The 21,584-nt window shown below is 37.8% G+C and overlaps 1 protein-coding gene across 2 annotated transcripts; it reads left to right on the top strand.

Moving 5' to 3' along the window:
• The first annotated feature begins 65 nt into the window (after positions 1–65).
• LOC137386847 (lysosome membrane protein 2-like) lies at positions 66–21,452 on the top strand. 2 transcript variants are annotated; one of them, XM_068073014.1, is made up of 11 exons: positions 66–187; positions 910–1,070; positions 1,262–1,406; positions 6,058–6,258; positions 8,306–8,447; positions 9,260–9,335; positions 12,373–12,554; positions 12,772–12,902; positions 14,797–14,922; positions 19,629–19,778; positions 20,876–21,452. In XM_068073014.1, exons 1-11 carry the CDS (start codon positions 80–82, stop codon positions 21,029–21,031), a joined length of 1,578 nt encoding a protein of 525 aa, XP_067929115.1. In that variant the 5' UTR covers positions 66–79; the 3' UTR covers positions 21,032–21,452. The 2 variants fall into 2 exon arrangements, with proteins under 2 accessions (XP_067929115.1, XP_067929116.1); XM_068073015.1 differs by having other exon boundaries at positions 20,881–21,014.
• Positions 21,453–21,584: the final 132 nt, after the last annotated feature.

The raw sequence follows: 21,584 nt of genomic DNA, 5'->3' as shown, positions 1-21,584 counted from the left end.
AATATTTCACCATTCGGATGGTCAGACATAGAGTGTAGAGTGAAGTCTTTATGCATTCAGTTTGAAGGTGGCTAGCGAGATGCGCAGAAAGAATTGTTGCACAGTTACAGTACTTGTCATAGGAATTCTGCTGATCTGCATCGGCCTGATAATCCAGTTCGTTGTTTTACCACAAGTATTCAATAGCGTAAGTCTGCTCACTGGTTATGAACCTAGGGAACACCCTAGCAGTTCAGTTCCGACATGTTAATATACAGTGTACATCCTAACAGTTCAGTTCCGACATGTTAATATGCAGTGTACATCCTACCAGTTCAGTTCTGACATGTTAATATGTAGTGTACATTCAAACAGCTCAGTTCTCACATGTTAATATATAGTGTACATCTTAACAGTTCAGTTCCGACATGTTAATATATAGTGTACATCCTAACAGTTCAGTTCTGACATGTTAATATACAGTGTACATCCTAACAGTTCAATTCTCACATGTTAATATGTAGTGTACACCCTAACAGTGCAGTTCTGACATGTTAATATGTAGTGTATATCCTAGCAGTTCAGTTCCGACATGTTAACATGCTATCACATGTTATTTTGTATCCACATTGTTGTTTTCTAGTTAGCAACAGCTACCGATCAACCAGATATGAAAAGAGTAATTTTGTACATAGAAATATTCTATATAGCTAAGCGGAGTAAATTCTAGCTGGCGGTACACTTCTTGCTTTTGTTAGAGTAGGTTTTGCCCTGAGTACATTAGATATTTGGACATCTTGACATGTTAGTACATGGGTATTAACATACAAAAAACAGCTACACAAATTTCTTACAAATACAAACACTTTTTGTGTGAAATTTCGTGTTATTTCTTACAATGATGAAATATTCAATCTAGACATCTTGCAGAATTTGGAGATCAAGGCTGGCTCGCTTCAGTACAGAAACTGGCATGACCCAACAATACCTATTTATATGCAATGGTATGTCTTTAACTTGACCAATGTGGAGAATTTCACCACAAAACAGGAAAAGCCACACTTTGTTCAACTTGGTCCGTACACATACAGGTATACAGCTTAGATAGATCTGCTATGCTTGAAGTTGTAAGCCAACAGTTACTGTGTTTAAGAACAATTGTGTTGATCATGTATAACTATGTTACCTTCACCTCAGTTTGCTATGTTCACAAATTAGTTATCTAGCGGCTGTTGTTTCTGAAATCATTTCAATTTCTAGAAGTGTGCTTGAACATTTTTAGAGAGCATCGGGTCAAAACTGACATCACCTGGCATAGCAATGGCTCAGTAACTTACAAGAACTTGCGATGGTGGAACTTCATACCGAAAAAATCTGAGGGTTTCTCAGAAGATGACATCATATATTCCGTCAATCTTCCACTGTTGGTATGTCTGGCTACACCTGTTGGTATGTCTGGCTGCACCTGTTGGTATGTCTGGCTGCACCTGTTGGTATGTCTGGCTGTACCTGTTGGTATGTCTGGCTACACCTGTTGGTATGTCTAGCTGCACTTGTTGGTATGTCTGGCTGCACCTGTTGGTTTGCTCTGCTCCTCCATATGCTATACGGTGAGAGGGTGTGCATTAGTGAGTTTTAGATTGTTTATTGTAAGCTTTAATCCATTTGTTGGTGGAAGTGCCCGCTTATGCCATAGGCTTTGGTGTTTCTTTTACCCAAATCTAGCCCCAAACAGCACCAGTGCGAAGAATTAAATCACTTTTACTTGTCTAGCTTGTGATTTTAAACATGATGCATTAAAATTAGTCACAAATTCTCATAATAAATTAGTCACAAATACATATTGGTGCATTTAAAATCTGCTAATCTATAAATCTCAAAGTTTTGTCATCTGTCCAGTTATAGTGATTGAAATCTAGGAATAAAAAATCAGTATCGCAGATGATTTGATCGCGGAACCTTTCAGTCAGCAGACCAGGGATCTAATCCACTACACTACGACAGTACTACACTACTGTTAGCCCATTCATTACATTAGTTAAAAACTTAAAATAATCACACTTGAAGATCTTGGTGTCATTAACTAGTACAATTGACAGTAATTATTTTAGTAAAGGTATGCTTACCTTTACTGGCTTATCAGGTAAATTACTCAAATTCATCGGGTAATTGTTTTATTATTCGTGCAGCATTAAACGGGTATTCATCTAGCGTTTACAATAATAAGGGCCGTCTCGTCTGTCCGAAGGCCCACTTAAAGCGTTAAGTAAGGAAAAAATTCATCATGCAGGAATTAAACACTGTTAATTAATAGTGTTATTAACAGTGTTAATAACATTGTTAATAACACTGTTAATACCACTGTTATTAACAGTGTTAATAGCAGTGTTAATAACACTGTTATTAACACTGTTAATAACAGTTATTAACAGTTATTAACACTGTCATTAACAGTGTTATTAGCATTGTTATTTGTCAAATAAGATAAACCTTCATTTTTCACAGTAGTTCTGCTGAACACCTTCGCTATTGAATTAAAGACTCTAGCATTCTTCTTGAAACAGCCATATGATTTTAGTAAGTTCAGATCGTATGTTTTCTTGCATATGACACAGGATTAACGTGAGTAGGGAAGGCTAACGCTTACTGGAAGCTGTTAATATATAGTCATTGTTTGGTCTTCAAACTTCGTGTTAATGACTACAATCATGCATTTAATCAGTTGCATTATAATATATCACATTCTATAATATAACATAATATAATATATATTATGGACTTTAAACACATTCTATTAAGGTTACTAAAGAAGAAACACTTGCGTGTAAATCCAGCTTATAAATGTGTATCAACTCTAAAATGAACTTTTGAATCAGACAGTTTCTATGCTATTCTATTTCTATGATGGTTAATCGCACCTCTATAAGACTTATAGATATAATTATGCAGATGCTATAACATAGACTATAATAATTTGTGCTATTAACTAGCACAGTTTAACTAGTTCATATTATATTCATATTATTATATTCATATTCATAGCCCCAAACCCCTGACCCCAATATAATATAATATTAACTATTAACTATGAATATAATAATTTGTGCTATTAACTAGCTTAAATCAGTAACTTTTCCTATTTAAGTTAATGAAACAACGCTTCATTAATCCGTATACTTTGGTGTAGCCAAAGGGGTGACCTACACTTTGACAACAACACGGGCACCCATTCCCTACCCCCAACTTTGCTGTCTTGTCCAGACTGCAAATCAGTCTTATGCATCACCGTTATAGCTCATACTTCCTGTAGCCTAGCCTACTGAGAGTTTTGATGACTTGCCAACTAGTAATTGGCTCATGTGATAAGGAAGAATGAATGCTCTGAGTCATACGTGTCAGTTTCTAATGAAAAGATTGTTCTCTAGTTCTGTTATTGTGAAGATGTGTGCCTTGATAGAATTGGCAATATTCATGTGATTATTTCAATTTGATTAGTGGTGACAATTATTCGTTTTATAAACATCCTTATCATTTATCCAGACAATTCGCAGTGTGTTGCAATGAGTGATTTAGTTCCGTACAGCTGCTTGAAAAAGTAGATTATGGAACTTTGGATAATTTATTTTATTTCAAATAAGCCCTTGAAACAGAGAATTTTGATGGATAATTGAACAAATATCTAATATGGTACTTTGTAAGTCCAAAATATACTCTTCATTAAATGTAGAATTATTTCAAGATAAATTAAATTAGCTTTCATGGCTTGTTGACTTCTAACATCACCGACAACTGTTGGATCAGAGTACATAGCTTGCTATCAAGTGCCACTTCGATAAATAGAATAGAAAAAACACATTTTCTCGCTTTCTCAACTATGCTACTAACTACGCTACCAACTATGCTACTAACTATGCTACTAACTATACTACTAACTACGCTACTAACTACGCTACTAACTACGCTACTAACTACGCTACTAACTACGCTACTAACTACGCTACTATGCTACTAACTACGCTACCAACTATGCTACCAACTATGCTACCAACTATACTACTAACTATGCTACGAGCTATGCTACCAACTATGCTACCAACTACGCTACCAACTATACTACTAACTGTACTACTAACTATGCTACCAACTATGCTATAAACTATGCTACCAACTATGCTACCAACTACGCTACTAACTACGCTACTAACTACGCTACCAACTACGCTACTAACTACGCTACCAACTACGCTACTAACTACGCTACTAACTACGCTACTAACTACGCTACTAACTACGCTACTATGCTACTAACTACGCTACCAACTATGCTACCAACTATGCTACCAACTATACTACTAACTATGCTACGAGCTATGCTACCAACTATGCTACCAACTACGCTACCAACTATACTACTAACTGTACTACTAACTATGCTACCAACTATGCTATAAACTATGCTACCAACTATGCTACCAGCTATGCTACTAACTACGCTACCAACTACGCTACTAACTATGCTACTAACTATGCTACTAACTATGCTACTAACTATGCTACTAACTATGCTACCAACTACCCTACTAACTATGCTACCAACTATGCTACCAACTATGCCACCAACTATGCTACCAACTATGCTACCAACTATGCTACTAACTATGCTACCAACTATGCTACCAACTATGCTATAAACTATGCTACCAACTATGCTACCAACTATGCTACTAACTATGCTACTAACTATGGACTACCTATGCTACCAACTATGCTGCTAACTATGCTACCAACTATGCTACCAACTATGCTACTAACTATGCCACCAACTATGATGTCATCTATTAGTATCCAAGGGCTCATCAATATACAGTACATAGTATGTACATGACATCAAACTCTATCATGGCTTGGCGACTTGCGCTGCTCTACCTCTTCAACTATCTTTGGAGAAGGAATGAACTTCTACAGTTTAATAGCTGCTCAAAGTTTACTCTCCAAACCAAAATTATTTAGCAGCACTAATTGCTGAACTACTGCATCTGCCTTCACAAGATTACATATATTTTGTTCAGGAACGAGTATGGTTGCTAGCAACTTCTATTTTTGTTTGTACCAAGAGATACAGCTGATCACAGATGTTATCTGCATCCTTGACAAAGATATGCATGCTGATAAGCTCACATGTTTGTCCTAGTTGTGACTCGCACTGAAGAATGGTCAGTCGAGATGAAAGGAGATCAGTAATTCTGGTCATTATCATATAGGATCTGCGCCATGTCACTTTAGCCACTAATTTCATCTTAGAGCTTCATACTAGTGTTATTCTTGTGCCGTTGCAAGTCTTGTATTAGTAGAGCTTGGGCTAGAGTTCATCTTGTACCAGCAAGTCTTATACTAGTACATGTCATGTGTATTAGTAGAGCGTGGGCTAGAGTTCATCTTGTACCAGCAAGTCTCATATTAGTAGAGCTTGGGCTAGAGTTCATCTTGTACCAGCAAGTCTTATACTAGTACATATCATGTGCTATTACATATCTGGTACTAGTACATATTTTGTACTAACACCTGTGCTAGTAGTACAAGACATGTGCTAGTGCTAGCATGCGTATTGTACTCATGCGTGTTTAGTACTCTATTGTATTTATTGTGTTAGCTTGTGGTTTGTGCTTGTATGGGTTGTGTTAGATTACAAAACTTATTTGGGATTTAATCCTGTGCTAACAGACTTGTCAGTGATATCTACACATTGTGCCAGCTAAAAGTTCAGGAGAAAATCTGAGTATGTTGGCCACTGCCTCTCATCTGCCTCATAAAGTATAAATGGACCAAAATTGAAGCTGCTGTCTTATCCATGTATGTTAAAGTGGCACAGCTGTATGAATTATTATATGTTAATGGGTACTGTCCTGTACCTGTCATATGAGAGTACTGTCATATTCCTACCATATGAGAGTACTGTCCTATGTCTACTGTATGGAAGTACTGTCCTATGCCTACCGTATGGAAGTACTGTCCAATATCTGTTATATGAGAGTACTATATGCTCAAGTATTTTGGAACTAGCATGCATGTCTGTTGCAGACTGTAGCTGAATCACTCCAGTATGAGTCAGTTTTGATCAAGGAGATCTTTCAACTACTCGCTGACAGTTACAACGAAACGTTAATCAAGCGGTACAAAATGCATGAGCTTGTCTGGGGTTACCATGACCCTATGATGACTACAGCCATGAATATGATGCCTGATTGGTTCTACACAGATTTTGTTGGTATTTTTGCTGGAGTAAGTATATTTGTCTGGAAAGTTTTACTATATTTTCTGTCCAAGGGGAACAAATGCTGAGCTATCATTGCTAGTTATATAGTATATGGTACATACTATGGGTAGTATGTAGTGAAGTACATTTATATACATGTAGATACCTTGCTTTCAGCTGCTGTCAGTATTGAAGATGCAGTCTATCCTTTCATCAGCCTGATAAGAGAATAAGAATAGGCTGTACTAGCACGCACCATTTTTCAAACTGATTATAGATTTAAATACACACTCTGCATTAAGCACTCTTTTTAGCTTTACATAAGTAATTATCTTTTAGATAATTATGTACTTAGTCCATGTACATGTATATCTATAAATCTCATCGTTTGTCTGTCCAGTTATAGCGGTAAAGTTTTAGGGACAGACAATCTGCTTCAAGGAGGATTTGAACTTGGAACCTCCGGGTCTACAGACATTAGACTGCAACCCATTAGACCACGCGCCCAACTGGCTGTAGTGATTAATAATCGTACACATATTCATTACGTCGGTTAAAATAGGCATACTTAAAGCACTTAGATAATACTATGGGTTATTAACTAGCACAGTTGATCATTACGCGTAACGTAATGTTTATCAAGCTGGCTTTTAACATGGCTCTTACTATAGTAAAGGTTTAGACTAGCTTAAATTACTATCATACCAGGTAAGTTGCTCAAATTCATTGAGTAATTACTTTATTACCTGTGCAACACCGGGCATCGAGTTCTTACACGTATATATATATGATAGCAGTATATGGAGTGCATTTAAGTTTGTCCATATTTGTTTGAATATTGTTTGCGTAGTCTGTACATGCACGGATATCTTTTACAATATCTTTGATACATGCTCTTCTTTGTCCTGTTGATACTCATACTTGCAAGAATACAGAAAAAGCTTTTTATTAGCACTCCCTGTTTACGGTTGACCTATAGGTGTAACTGCTTATCAGTCATGCGTAACTCACACCATACCCATGTAATACTCTTAGCAGTAATAGTGCTAACAATATGGCTGGTAATTTACATGGTTTGTCGATGGCAATTTGTTATTGTTTGTACTTTGTAGGCTATATCTATCTTATTTAGATATGTTTATATGTTTATTCATTTGTTTTTTCTCCTGTTATTGCAGCTAAAATGAAAGGTGACTTTTCTTATTTCATCATTTGTTAGTTCAACAAGCAGAGTTCGCCTTGTTGCTACTCTATCCAATTTACTTTATAGAATATCATCGACTGCTGTGGCTTTGGATTTTCAGTTAAAGTATATTTTCCATGCCATTGCGACGCTAATAATAAGACACGGAGCATTTTTAGAAATGATTTATTTATCAAAAATCTTTTCCTGATAGCTTGAGCAGTCTCTTTCTGTAACTGAGACTGAGTGAGCGATCAAGTGGTTTATGCTAGTAGTACATATCCAGCTACCATATGGAGCACTGTCTACATCACTAGTGTTGTTTGTAGACACTGCCTGTTTTTGAGTGAACTGAGCAATGTAAGCTTTGACTTGTTGAGAGGCTTCTTTGACAATAGCAAAGTAGAAATTTACTGTAAGTGACAATGACAAGTCACTAACCCTTTTTATTTGAGCATGTACCTTTATTACTTACTGTGGCTGTAGTACTTACTGTACGTGTAGTACTTACTGTATGTGTATGTAGTACTTACTATGACTGTAGTACTTACTGTGACTGTAGTACTTACTGCGACTGTAGTACTTACTGTGACTGTAGTACTTACTTTGTATGTAGTACTTACTGTGTATTTAGTACTTGGTGCTGCTGCTGTAGTACTTGCTATGTATGTAGTATGTACTTTGGCTGCAGTATTTAGTGTGTGTAGTTCTTAGTATGTGTGTAGTACTTAGTGTGTATGTAGTGCTTATTGTGTGTGTATAGCACTGAGTGTGTTGTAGTACTTAGTATGGCTGTAGTACTTACAGCGGCTGTAGTCCATAGTGTGGCTGTAGTCATGGACCAGTTTTTCTCTCAATAAACAGCCTCGACACCTTTGTGCAATTTGCAGAAAAACTACACAGATGATGGGGTGTGGACAGTCAGCACGGGAAGCAAAAATATCAGCACAGTCGGACAGACAGAGGCTTATAATGGCTCGCTTTCTCTCGACTTCTGGTCTACTCAATACGCCAACATGGTCAATGGAACCGGTAGGTAGCTAAGGCTAACTTGCCTCATTTTTATAGTTTGATGTTTTTTTTCTCTTAATCTCATTTAGGAGTAAACTCCTTTGTTTACATTATAACAGCATTGTATGTACAACAGTTTTCAGGTGGTTTATAGACATATTGACCCATGTATTTTGTCAAGTAATATCCATGGTGCGCACATATATGTGTGTCAACAACACAAGGACTCAGTCCTCAACACGTTTATTATATGCAACGTTTTTATGTGATTAATCAATTTATTTTTATTCCAATATTTATAATTTCAAAATGACGTCAGTTACAGGGAACGCAATATAAATAAACTGCTGTCTTTATGCATGTTAATTATTATCTGATGGATAATAAATAACCTTAGTAATTGTTCTCTCCTTAAACAGCTTTACTAATTTGGTATTAGAATCAGCTGCTATATTATATGCTATAGAATGCTATAGTCTACACTCTACACGAATCAGACACTGTAAACAGTGTGATATATCAAAGGTTTAGTAGATGGGCGAGTCATATTTTCAGTAGATGGACCTGTCATGTCTCAAGTAGATGGACGAGTCATATTTTCAGTAGATGGGCATGTCATGCCTCAAGTAGATGGGCGAGTCATATTTTCAGTAGATGAGCCTGTCATGGCTTTCAAACCTCGCAAACGTTTTTGTAGGCTGTCTGTCGGTTTGATTCATATATACATTTGCTCATATATTCTATACTTGATATATGTTGTGATATCACATCGCTTGCTGTAACTTTTGATAAACCAAATGGCAGTCTATATCAACGGAATTCCAACTTTGTAGACGGTACCATAGCATCTCCACATCTGAACAAAGTTACCAACAAAAGGATGGACTTCTTCATACCAGATATCTGTCGGTGAGTTCTATGCGCAGTTACTAATCTGTACCTCCTAGTTTTGCATGAAATATGATTATATAATATAACCTTCCAGAGTGTGCGCTTTGAAAACACGAACTAGAGAGCAAAAAATGTTTCATTAGCCAACAAAAAGTAAAAAACAGTTAGGTTCTACAACTTTTGTCTGTGGCTGTCGTGTTGGTACAACTCAAGGGTAACCTGAGAGCCAAAGAGTGGGGGTTAGAAACTCAACTACGTTTTTACTTTTCGTTGGTTATTGGTACATGTGTCACCCACTGCTACATATTGGTACATGTGTCACCCACTGCTACATATTGGTACATGTGTCACCCACTGCTACATATTGGTACATGTGTCACCCACTGCTACATATTGGTACATGTGTCACCCACTGCTACATACTGGTACATGTGTCACCCACTGCTACATATTGGTACATGTGTCACCCACTGCTACATATTGGTACATGTGTCACCACTGCTACATATTGGTACATGTGTCACCCACTGCTACATATTGGTACATGTGTCACCACTGCTACACATTGGTACATGTGTCACCCACTGCTACATATTGGTACATGTGTCACCCACTGCTACATATTGGTACATGTGTCACCCACTGCTACATATTGGTACATGTGTCACCCACTGCTACATATTGGTACATGTGTCACCCACTGCTACATATTGGTACATGTGTCACCCACTGCTACATATTGGTACATGTGTCACCCACTGCTACATATTGGTACATGTGTCACCACTGCTACACATTGGTACATGCGTCACCCACTGCTACATATTGGTACATGTGTCACCCACTGCTACATATTGGTACATGTGTCACCCACTGCTACATATTGGTACATGTGTCACCACTGCTACATATTGGTACATTTGTCACCCACTGCTACATATTGGTACATGTGTCACCCACTGCTACATATTGGTACATGTGTCACCCACTGCTACATATTGGTACATGTGTCACCCACTGCTACATATTGGTACATTTGTCACCCACTGCTACATATTGGTACATGTGTCACCCACTGCTACATATTGGTACATGTGTCACCCACTGCTACATATTGGTACATGTGTCACCCACTGCTACATATTGGTACATGTGTCACCCACTGCTACATATTGGTACATGTGTCACCCACTGCTACATATTGGTACATGCGTCACCCACTGCTACATATTGGTACATGTGTCACCCACTGCTACATATTGGTACATGTGTCACCCACTGCTACATATTGGTACATGTGTCACCACTGCTACATATTGGTACATGTGTCACCCACTGCTACATATTGGTACATTTGTCACCCACTGCTACATATTGGTACATGTGTCACCCACTGCTACATATTGGTACATGTGTCACCCACTGCTACATATTGGTACATGTGTCACCCACTGCTACATATTGGTACATGTGTCACCCACTGCTACATATTGGTACATGTGTCACCCACTGCTACATATTGGTACATGTGTCACTCACTGCTACATATTGGTACATGTGTCACCCACTGCTACATATTGGTACATGTGTCACCCACTGCTACATATTGGTACATGTGTCACCCACTGCTACATATTGGTACATGTGTCACCCACTGCTACATATTGGTACATGTGTCACCCACTGCTACATATTGGTACATGTGTCACCCACTGCTACATATTGGTACATGTGTCACCCACTGCTACATATTGGTACATGTGTCACCCACTGCTACATATTGGTACATGTGTCACCCACTGCTACATATTGGTACATGTGTCACCCACTGCTACATATTGGTACATGTGTCACCCACTGCTACATATTGGTACATGTGTCACCCACTGCTACATATTGGTACATGTGTCACCCACTGCTACATATTGGTACATGTGTCACCACTGCTACATATTGGTACATGTGTCACCCACTGCTACATATTGGTACATTTGTCACCCACTGCTACATATTGGTACATGTGTCACCCACTGCTACATATTGGTACATTTGTCACCCACTGCTACATATTGGTACATGTGTCACCCACTGCTACATATTGGTACATGTGTCACCCACTGCTACATATTGGTACATGTGTCACCACTGCTACATATTGGTACATGTGTCACCCACTGCTACATATTGGTACATTTGTCACCCACTGCTACATATTGGTACATGTGTCACCCACTGCTACATATTGGTACATTTGTCACCCACTGCTACATATTGGTACATGTGTCACCCACTGCTACATATTGGTACATGTGTCACCCACTGCTACATATTGGTACATTTGTCACCCACTGCTACATATTGGTACATGTGTCACCACTGCTACATATTGGTACATGTGTCACCCACTGCTACATATTGGTACATTTGTCACCCACTGCTACATATTGGTACATGTGTCACCCACTGCTACATATTGGTACATTTGTCACCCACTGCTACATATTGGTACATGCGTCACCCACTGCTACATATTGGTACATTTGTCACCCACTGCTACATATTGGTACATGTGTCACCACTGCTACACATTGGTACATGTGTCACCCACTGCTACACATTGGTACATGTGTCACCATGGTTACTGTTGATAACTTTCTTTTCTGCCTTCTTGTTCTTTTTCATCCACTTTGATCCTTCTTACTCGTTCTTCATTTGCGGTTAAATTGAAATGTTCAATTGAACAATTCAAAGTCAGTTGAACTTCACTGTGCAGTTCAAAGTTAGGGGCTGGGTTTGCATGTATATTTAGGCTACTTGACAGTTTTTAGCTGCGGTTATGGACCAAAGTATGGAAACCTTAAAAATAATTCTGTAGGTGCTCAGGTGCGTCTTGTCTCATTCTTACTATTGTTATTCATAGCACATCACTTCCTACCGATGTTGTCATTTGTCGAGTGTCAGAATACAAGAAATATTCTGGTTATTGGTTCATTCTATGAGACTCTTAGATTATATTCATAAGAGGAGAAGACTCTCTGATATAATGCCGCTGTAGGTCACTCTATGGACAGTACACATCAGAAGAGAAGACGAGTGAAGGCATAACTCTATGGCGCTATTCTTCAACGAGAAAAGAATTATTGGGTCCAGAAAAGAATCCAGATAATGCTGGTTTTTGTACTCCTCTAGGGAATTGCCTTGGTGATGGAATGATGAACCTCTCTAACTGCCAGCTTCGTAAGTTCTCATGTTTTGCGCCTATGTGCATTGGACTTCTACTATTTGTTTGTTCTACAGGCTGGATTTAAAACACCATTCTAGTTGTAGTCATTAGAATGGTGTTTCTATTTCTTTGTTTATCGGTGTCTTCGGTTTACTGTGTGCTTGTGCATTCTATTAAACAAACACTTTAGTGAAGAATCTGCCTTTGTTATATGACTGTTTCTCTTTGCAGTGGATCATTTTAAAATTCCGGTAGTCGCTTCTCTTCCTCACTTCCTGTTTGCCGACAAGCAGTACATTGACAAAGTTGAAGGGCTGCACCCAGTCGAATCAGAGCATCGAACAGATGTGTGCGTCGAGCCTGTAGGTCGCTATGAGTTTCTCTCTACAACTGAAACATCTCAACCAGACTTGCATTTTGTTGTGAACACTTAGCTAATACCTTCAGCGTTTTGCGCTTGAAGCAGAAAGATAAGTTGTTAAAATTTGGAAATGTTCAGTGTTTAATTTGTGTGAACCTAACTAGAGGGCAAGTGCCTAGTTAGCAGAGCAAACGGCTGCTAGCTAAGCGCTACTTTTTTTAACTAGCAGAGCAAGCAGCTAGTTAGCAGAGCATAGTGCCTAGCTAGCAGCACGATTCAGCCGGTAGCAGCGCCAGTCAGCTGGTAGCAGGGCGAGTCAGCCGGTAGCAGGGCGAGTCAGCCGGTATCAGGGTGAGTCAGCTAGTAGCAGGGCAAGTCAGATTGTAGCAGGGCGAGTCAGCCGGTATCAGGGTGAGTCAGCCGGTATCAGGGTGAGTCAGCTAGTAGCAGGGCAAGTCAGATGGTAGCAGGGCGAGTCAGCCGGTATCAGGGCGAGTCAGCTAGTAGCAGGGCAAGTCAGATTGTAGCAGGGCGAGTCAGCCGGTAGTTTGCATAGAAACTGCGCATCTATTCTTTGACTGTTTTTAAATGTTTTAGATTTGATGACAATATAGCCCCTTGATAACAATATAGCCTGCTCAAGCATTTGTTGTGTTTAAAAGATTGAGTGTCAATGATTGCCTATTCAATTGGAGACCTTAGGCTAGTTTCGCTTCACTACCGTATTCTAAGCGCATTGAGCGTCAGCTATTGGTTCGGTGGCCTTACATATTTCTATGCTCTTTATCAGGGAAAATATTTGATCACAATAGTGCCAATCTCATTAGAAGGTTTTGCCATGTGTAATAGGTAACATCTTCACATAAAAAAGACAACTGTCAAGAGGGAATAACTTATATTAAGAGAGATTTCGGAGCTCCAACTTAGGGGTAGCTATTCTAAAAGGGAGTGGCGTGTGTTGATGAGGTTGGATGGTCTAATCCAGGCTTGTTTATTATTTTATCAAATACCAGAATCACTACCATTGAACATCTGTGCTAGGTACTGTGTGTGGTTTGTGACAGGAAACCTTTCCTACCTCTGAAAAATATTCCACACCAAGCTTAAGTTTGTTCGTAATTTGTCAGTTTTTTCATTAGCCTACAATTTTTATCACTATGTGTTATGTTAGCTATATTCTTTATTACTGTGTGTTATAATAGCTATACATAGTTTATACCACTGTGTGTTATAATAGCTATACATAGTTTATACCACTGTGTGTTATAATAGCTATACATAGTTTATATTACTGTCTGTTATAATAGCTATACATAGTTTATATTACTGTGTGTTATAATAGCTATACATAGTTTATATCACTGTGTGTTATAAGAGCTATACATAGTTTATACCACTGTGTGTTATAATAGTTATACATAGTATATATCACTGTGTGCTATAATAGCTATACATAGTTTATACCACTGTGTGTTATAATAGCTATACATAGTTTATACCACTGTGTGTTATAATAGCTATACATAGTTTATATAACTGTGTTATCATAGCTATACATAGTTTATATCACTGTGTGTTATAATAGCTATACATAGTTTATATCACTGTGTGTTATAATAGCTATACATAGTTTATACCACTGTGTGTTATAATAGCTATACATAGTTTATACCACTGTGTGTTATAATAGCTATACATAGTTTATACCACTGTGTGTTATAATAGCTAGACATAGTTTATATTAATGTGTGTTATAATAGCTAGACATAGTTTATATCAGCGACTATAATAACATTCAGATAGGAGTCTGTTGCTGTAGTAATGATGTGTTGTTTATACGTGCTGCAATTATGAATGTGATGTATTTATGCTTAGCCCTTGTACTGTCTCTGCAGATTACCGGCATGGTCATGAGGCTAGCTAAGAGACTTCAGATCAACATGTACGTCAGACAGGTAGACTATTTGCCCGTGTTGGCAGATGTAGATGAGATGGTGTTCCCTATTGTGTGGCTCAATGAGGTAAATATCGAATCAATTGATCATCTGTTTTGTCTTGAGAGGTCTAAAGGTCCAAACACACTAGGCGATTTTATCGCGAGCGTCATGAGGAGGGCTGAGATATTGCTGGTGTGTGCCTAAACACACTTGAGCGATTCACTAGCAAACGATATAGTGGGCACGCTCACAAACTGCCAATAAAATTCCTTCATTTCTTCCTTCCTAAAAAAGTATCATTAGTTTCTTCGGAGTTGTTAATAAATTTAGGTAGGTCAACATGGCGCAATCTAGGCAACAACGTAAACAACCTCCGCTTTCATTATTAAACTTATCTCATTTTCACGGATTGTACACTGCCTACACTACAAGAAGACAAGAAAAAACAATTATTGTATTTTTAACTGTAATATTTTACGATTTTCATATACGGTATATTTTATTTTGTAGTAGTTTTTTATATTTAATATATCAAATATTTACCATTCTTAAGATGGTCAACCTGCTCAATGATTGACTCCAAATGTTGGTTTTCTTCTCGAATTTTTTGTAAATTTTGTTTGTTATGGTCTACAGGACTGGGAGTTAAAAAGTAATTTATCTATATGGTTTTTTGGTTCAAAGACAATTTTTAACGTGTTTAGCAAAAACATCATCCTAAATATGAGCTTAAGGTGACGATAACTCCTAGGAGAAAGTAGTCAGCCTGCCTGGTTTTCTTCACTAGTTCTTCCCTGACACAACTTCCTCCTTTCTACTCTCCTATTCTCTCAACATTTTTACCACATTATATAGCTGTAGCTTTAAAGGCCTGGTTATGCACACCAACAAAATGTACCTATGCGTAGTGTAAATTTTTGCTATGGCGACATGCACCAATGCTACAGAATTTCTCTCGGGATGGCAAATGAAGACTTGGCCTCAGTCATATGAATTCCATGACATTCTTGATGGATTTATCATTTCTTTTATTAAAGTATCATGAGATTATTTGTTTCTAATACGAGTTATCAGCAGTCTGAGATAGCAACAACGTTTGTCTAGCTATATGCATTGCTATATTTTTGTTCAAGGAAGAGCGTGTTCCACGTTAGTGTTGATAACGGCGAAGTACATGCATGTAAATACATGAATGACATGAATTAAACTGTAAGATAAACTGGATTTTAACAAATTTAATTACTTTATAAATTATCTTAGATGCTTCATAAACTGTTATATGAATTACACTAGTGGCCCTCATATATCTGGTACCAGTGAGAATACTTTTGTCTACGTATGAATAGTTCTCTGTGTAAAGGCATGTTGTTATCGCCTTACAAAAGGAACTTTAGATGAAATTAGCTTGTGGTGGACATGAATAAAATAGAATAAAGATGTTTGTTAGAGTAAGCTGCTTCAGCCAATCGCAGTTACATCAGTTTTACATCTACCGACGTAGATCAACATATTTGTTTTGTATCAATAACTTATTGACAACTAGAGAAACATAAACAGTGCCAGGTATTGTAATTGCTTGCCACTCGCCACTAGCCTGGCATATCGCCAATGACTAATTTGAGTAAGCTACTATCCATATTGCTAACTTACTAATAAGAGCTGTGAGAGCAAGCTTTAGCGATGTGGTGTAACGCAGAGTGCCACGCAGAGTGCCATTTTTATCGACATAACGACTCGTATCGCCAAACGAGTGCATTGCTTCTTGGGTAGCTTTTTTGGTTAGGGCATCGCCTGCTGAACTGGAAGTTCCGAGATCAAATTAAGCACGAAGCCGGTCTTTCATTTCTAGATTATAATAGCTATAGATAAACACGTCAAACATAGCTATAGATAAATATAGCTATAGATAAACACGTCAAACATACCTATAGATAAATATAGCTATAGATAAACACGTCAAACATAGCTATAGATAAATATAGCTATAGATAAACACGTCAAACGATGGACAATGACAAAGCTCAAAGCTTGTAGAATTCCAAAAGAAAACGGAAATTAAATAAAGTCAATAGTTTTTTTCAGAATCTTTCAAAGGTGTAATGTTTTAGAGGTAACTGAAAAAACATAATGATTGTAGTACAATGAGTCTGATAGAGTGTATATATTTGTTATTAACAAAATCATTTAGTTCTAATGTAAATTTCTTATTGCTGAGCAAAGGAAGCTCTTTAGTTTTGTCTATTTTTTATCTTTTATTACTCAGAATTTCAGTCAGTTTGTCATTAGAAACTCATGTTCTGTCAGTCATTTTTATTCCTCGGTCGGTTAGAAGTATCCTCAGTGTTTCAGCAATATCTTCAGAACTAATACAGCTTGAAATACAGCCTGATACAGCTTGAAATACAGCCTGATACAGCTTGAAATACAGCCTGATGCAGCTTGGAATACAGCCTGATACAGCTTGAAATACAGCCTGATACAGCTTGAAATACAGCCTGATACAGCTTGAAATACAGCCTGATACAGCTTGAAATACAGCCTGATACAGCTTGAAATATATATTGAAAACGTATCATGTACAAAGAGACCAAAATATCATAATCCTACGTAGACAGAAAAAATTAAAGATGGAGAAAAACAAATCAAAACTATGCAGCTGAGTTCACTCAATTGTAGTATCAGTAGCAGCTGAGTTCACTCGGGTGTAGTATCAGTAGCAGCCGAGTTCATTTAGGTGCAGTATCAGTAGCAGCTGAGTTCACTCAGGTGTAGTATCAGTAGAAGCTGTGTTCACTCAAGTGTAGTATCAGTAGCAGCTGAGTTCACTCAGGTGTAGTATCAGTAGCAGCCGAGTTCATTTAGGTGCAGTATCAGTAGCAGCCGAGTTCATTTAGGTGCAGTATCAGTAACAGCTGAGTTCACTCAGGTGTAGTATCAGTAGCAGCCGAGTTCACTCAGGTGTAGTATCAGTAGCAGCTGAGTTTACTCAAGTGTAGTATCAGTAGCAGCCGAGTTCACTCAGGTGTAGTATCAGTAGCAGCCGAGTTCATTTAGGTGCAGTATCAGTAGCAGCTGAGTTCACTCAGGTGTAGTATCAGTAGCAGCCGAGTTCACTCAGGTGTAGTATCAGTAGCAGCTGAGTTTACTCAAGTGTAGTATCAGTACCAGCTGAGCTCACTCAGGTGTAGTATCAGTAGCAGCCGAGTTCACTCAGGTGCAGTATCAGTAGCAGTTGAGTTCACTCAGGTGTAGTATCAGTAGCAGCTGAGTTCACTCAAGTGTAGTATCACTAGCAGTTGAGTTCACTCAGGTGTAATATCAGTAGCAGCCGAGTTCACTCAGGTGTAGTATCAGTAGCAGCCGAGTTTACTCAAGTATAGTATCAGTAGCAGCTGAGTTCACTCAGGTGTAGTATCAGTAGCAGCTGAGTTCACTCAGGTGTAGTATCAGTAGCAGCTGAGTTCACTCAGGTGTAGTATCAGTAGCAGCCGAGTTCATTTAGGTGCAGTATCAGTAGCAGCTGAGTTCACTCAGGTGTAGTATCAGTAGAAGCTGAGTTCACTCAGGTATAGTATCAGTAGCAGCTGAGTTCACTCAGGTTTAGTATCTGGTAGGAAAACAAACTCAAATTATTTCGTTTCCAGGCTTCAAACTGTTAACACTTTATTCTGATTGTTCTATTCAAATATGTAACATTTTGCTCTTAGCACCAGATATTTGATTAGTTAATTTGCATTAATCAAGTGACTAAGTTGTTCTGGTCAAATTAATGCGCCAGTTTGAGTTGACTTCACAAATCACTGTTTTCCTCTTTTCCTTCTGTTGCTCCTTATTTTATATCAAACTTGATTTGTTGATAAGTACCTGAATCGTCTCGCTGTATGAAGACATGAGGGGACAATATCAAGAATAGATCACATATGCAGTTCAACCTTGACACCTCTTAAAAAGCATTTTTGAACGTGCTATGAAAGTTTGAGCAAATATCTGTCTCGATATATGAAGTAACTTCCACCATACAATGATCGCGATTTTCTGTAGCATCACAGTTTTAAAGTGAAAACAAAGCAGTTGATAGAAGTAAGGGACAAAACATCAGAATTATAAGAAGATGGATGAATTTAGTCGACGTAAACTACATTTAGTGTAAGTTTGAGTAAGTTAAATGTTGCAAGTATTCATATCACTCACTCTCTCAATGACCGTAAACATTACCTACACTCCTACTCACACGTTTGTAAAGCAAAGTAATAAAAAATTTCTTGTTATTGATTATCACTCTATTAATTTAGCTTTTAACATGCAGGTTTGTAGAATAGTTTTATATAATGCATTTGTCTGAGTACCGGATTTAGCTACCTGAAATACCTATCATTGTTTTGGTGCTAAAGATCAAATTAAGTCACATACAAAGTATTCTTGTAGAGATGTTTGCTCCGACATACGATGCTGCCAATATACAAATCAAATTTCATTGGATTAGTTTTTGCATGTCGTTAGCCGAGGTTTAACTGCCGTTCAAAGAACCATCAAGATCTACGCTTCGGGGTAATGCCATCATGTAAACATAAACTACTTGATGTTGTACAAGCGATTAGGATATTTAGAACTACTCTGGTAGTCTCTCTTCTGCCTGCAACCCAGAGCATATTGAACAGTTCCTCTCTATAACCTTGCTTTTTATAAGTTAGTAGTTAAAGGCAAGGGTTAACAGAGAATAAGAGTATCTTTTGCTAGTTCTCAGACCTACTTGATAAAACCTTCCAAACTAGTTACATCTCTTGTTGCAGAGCGCCCAAGTTGACGGTACAAATCAAGACCTGTACTTGTCTATGATGCAACTGATGGCAGTTGCTACAGATATGAGTTATCTTCTCTATGCACTAGGAGGGTTAATGATTGTTATTGCAGCGGTCCTTTTTACACGCCTATGCTTGAAGGTATGGTGAGAGCTCTCAGAGGTAACAGCCCTCTTGCGAGCACCAGTAATTCTATTTCTTTTGCTATTACGGTAATTAATTTTTGAACTATTGTTATTAAATGCCACAAGGCCAACAGGCGGAGTTATGCACTTGTTGTCTCGTATCGTAAGTATTGTTACATGGTAAATAATGCACAGTTTTGAGTTGTTTGGATTTGATTTTCCCCTCTATTACATACGAAAATGTACAAAGAGACTGAGAGTTTTAAGTTAGACATAATGTTTCATGGATGCCATAGACATCTGCCTACAATAGTTTATGTCATTACCTAACTATAGACAATTGCCTACAGTAGTCTATGCTAGATAATTATTTTACACATCTTTTACATTTATACATTTACTGGCTGTGCTACCCGGCGTTGCCCGGGTAATAGAAAAGTCTTTAGACAGAAAATTGATTTGTATTTAACATATAACAACATTTGCCATTCTAACTTTCAAACTACATATCATGAGAAAAGTGTTTTGTCTTATAAACAATGAGAAGTAGTGAGAGTTGCTTGCTATAAGCCTGCGCGCTATTAGTCAGTACGTTTAATAATGTGAGCGAACAGCTTCTTGTGACGTTGCTATAACCCGTGCTGACGCAAAGCCGTTAGGTATTTGCTCTCATATAATGACTTATATTGGCAAGCTCGCAATTCAATTTCTGTAGTCTAGTGAGTAGGGCATCCAATTGGTGAAAGCCATGGTCTGAGATCGAATAATCTTCAGTACGGAATCTTTTTTCCAAGATTTTAAGATTTATAGCTGGACAATCAGACCTACGAATACACATACAGCGACTAACTTTGAGAAATATACATGTAGATAATTGAAAGTAGCGAGAAATTTTTATTGTTACATCATTGTTACTTGCTACCATAGACCTATTAACTGTAGTATTGTATTAACTATTAGTATAATTATTAGGTCTATGCTTGATGCGCACTCTCTTTTATGCCTATGTCTCTCACAAGTACTTTTAACTGTCCAGCAATAAAGCAATTGCCAATTCATTATTTATGCTCGAGTGTATGGCTGTGTTGTCGACATGGGTTTGTTGTGCTGCAGAACAGGCATAAAGATGAACTGGAGCCGCTGGTGGGTGAACCTGCTGCTACCACTTACAATAGTACAGGGCAGGGTCCGTCAGCTCCTCTCCTCGAAGACTCTACCCTTTCTGCATCAACAGAGCCAGAACTTTCATCCCACGCGGACTCCGACTAAGAACTAGTCAGATAAAATCATGCAGTCAAAAGCTTCCAGTGTTTTATAACAAATTATTAGCTTCCATTCAAAAATTGTTTGGATCGTGATAACACTCATGAAATAGTCTTTGCTATAGTTTAGACAGTTTTTGAGAAGGTCTAGATATTTGAGGTCACGCTATCTGACAAGCTTCTAATTTGTATAAAGCGATTAGAAGCAATTAAAACTATAATATAATATAACTTGTTCTTTTGAACTTTGGTGCTATCTGTCAATCAGTGAGTCATTTGTTATTCCTAGATTATCATATTTGAGTCTTTTTATTGTATTATTTTTGAAAATCTTTTCACTTCATGACTTCATAGCATCATTCATTATAGCCATAAAAAAACATTATACATATTTTGAATTTGAAATAATATACATGTGCACACAGGTATGATGTATGTTCGATGGCTGTCATATGCAGAATAATGCCTAAATGCAGAGAAACCATATTAGTAAGATGGCATCATCATCATGACCAGATAGTAGATTTGCAAACAAGTACATGTAACTTTTATAGAGTTTT

The sequence above is a fragment of the Watersipora subatra genome, chromosome 2 (genome assembly GCF_963576615.1).
Source record: "Watersipora subatra chromosome 2, tzWatSuba1.1, whole genome shotgun sequence".
Lineage (NCBI taxonomy): Eukaryota > Metazoa > Bryozoa > Gymnolaemata > Cheilostomatida > Watersiporidae > Watersipora > Watersipora subatra.
This window is presented reverse-complemented; position numbering and strand designations above follow the sequence as displayed.

Coding starts and splice junctions, on each gene's coding strand:
- LOC137386847 (XM_068073014.1), top strand. CDS start 80: ATGCGCAGAAAGAATTGTTGCACAGTTACAGTACTTGTCATAGGAATT. Junction 9,336..12,372: donor TTCATACCAGATATCTGTCG/GTGAGTTCTATG, acceptor ATGCCGCTGTAG/GTCACTCTATGGACAGTACA. Junction 12,903..14,796: donor CAGATGTGTGCGTCGAGCCT/GTAGGTCGCTAT, acceptor CTGTCTCTGCAG/ATTACCGGCATGGTCATGAG.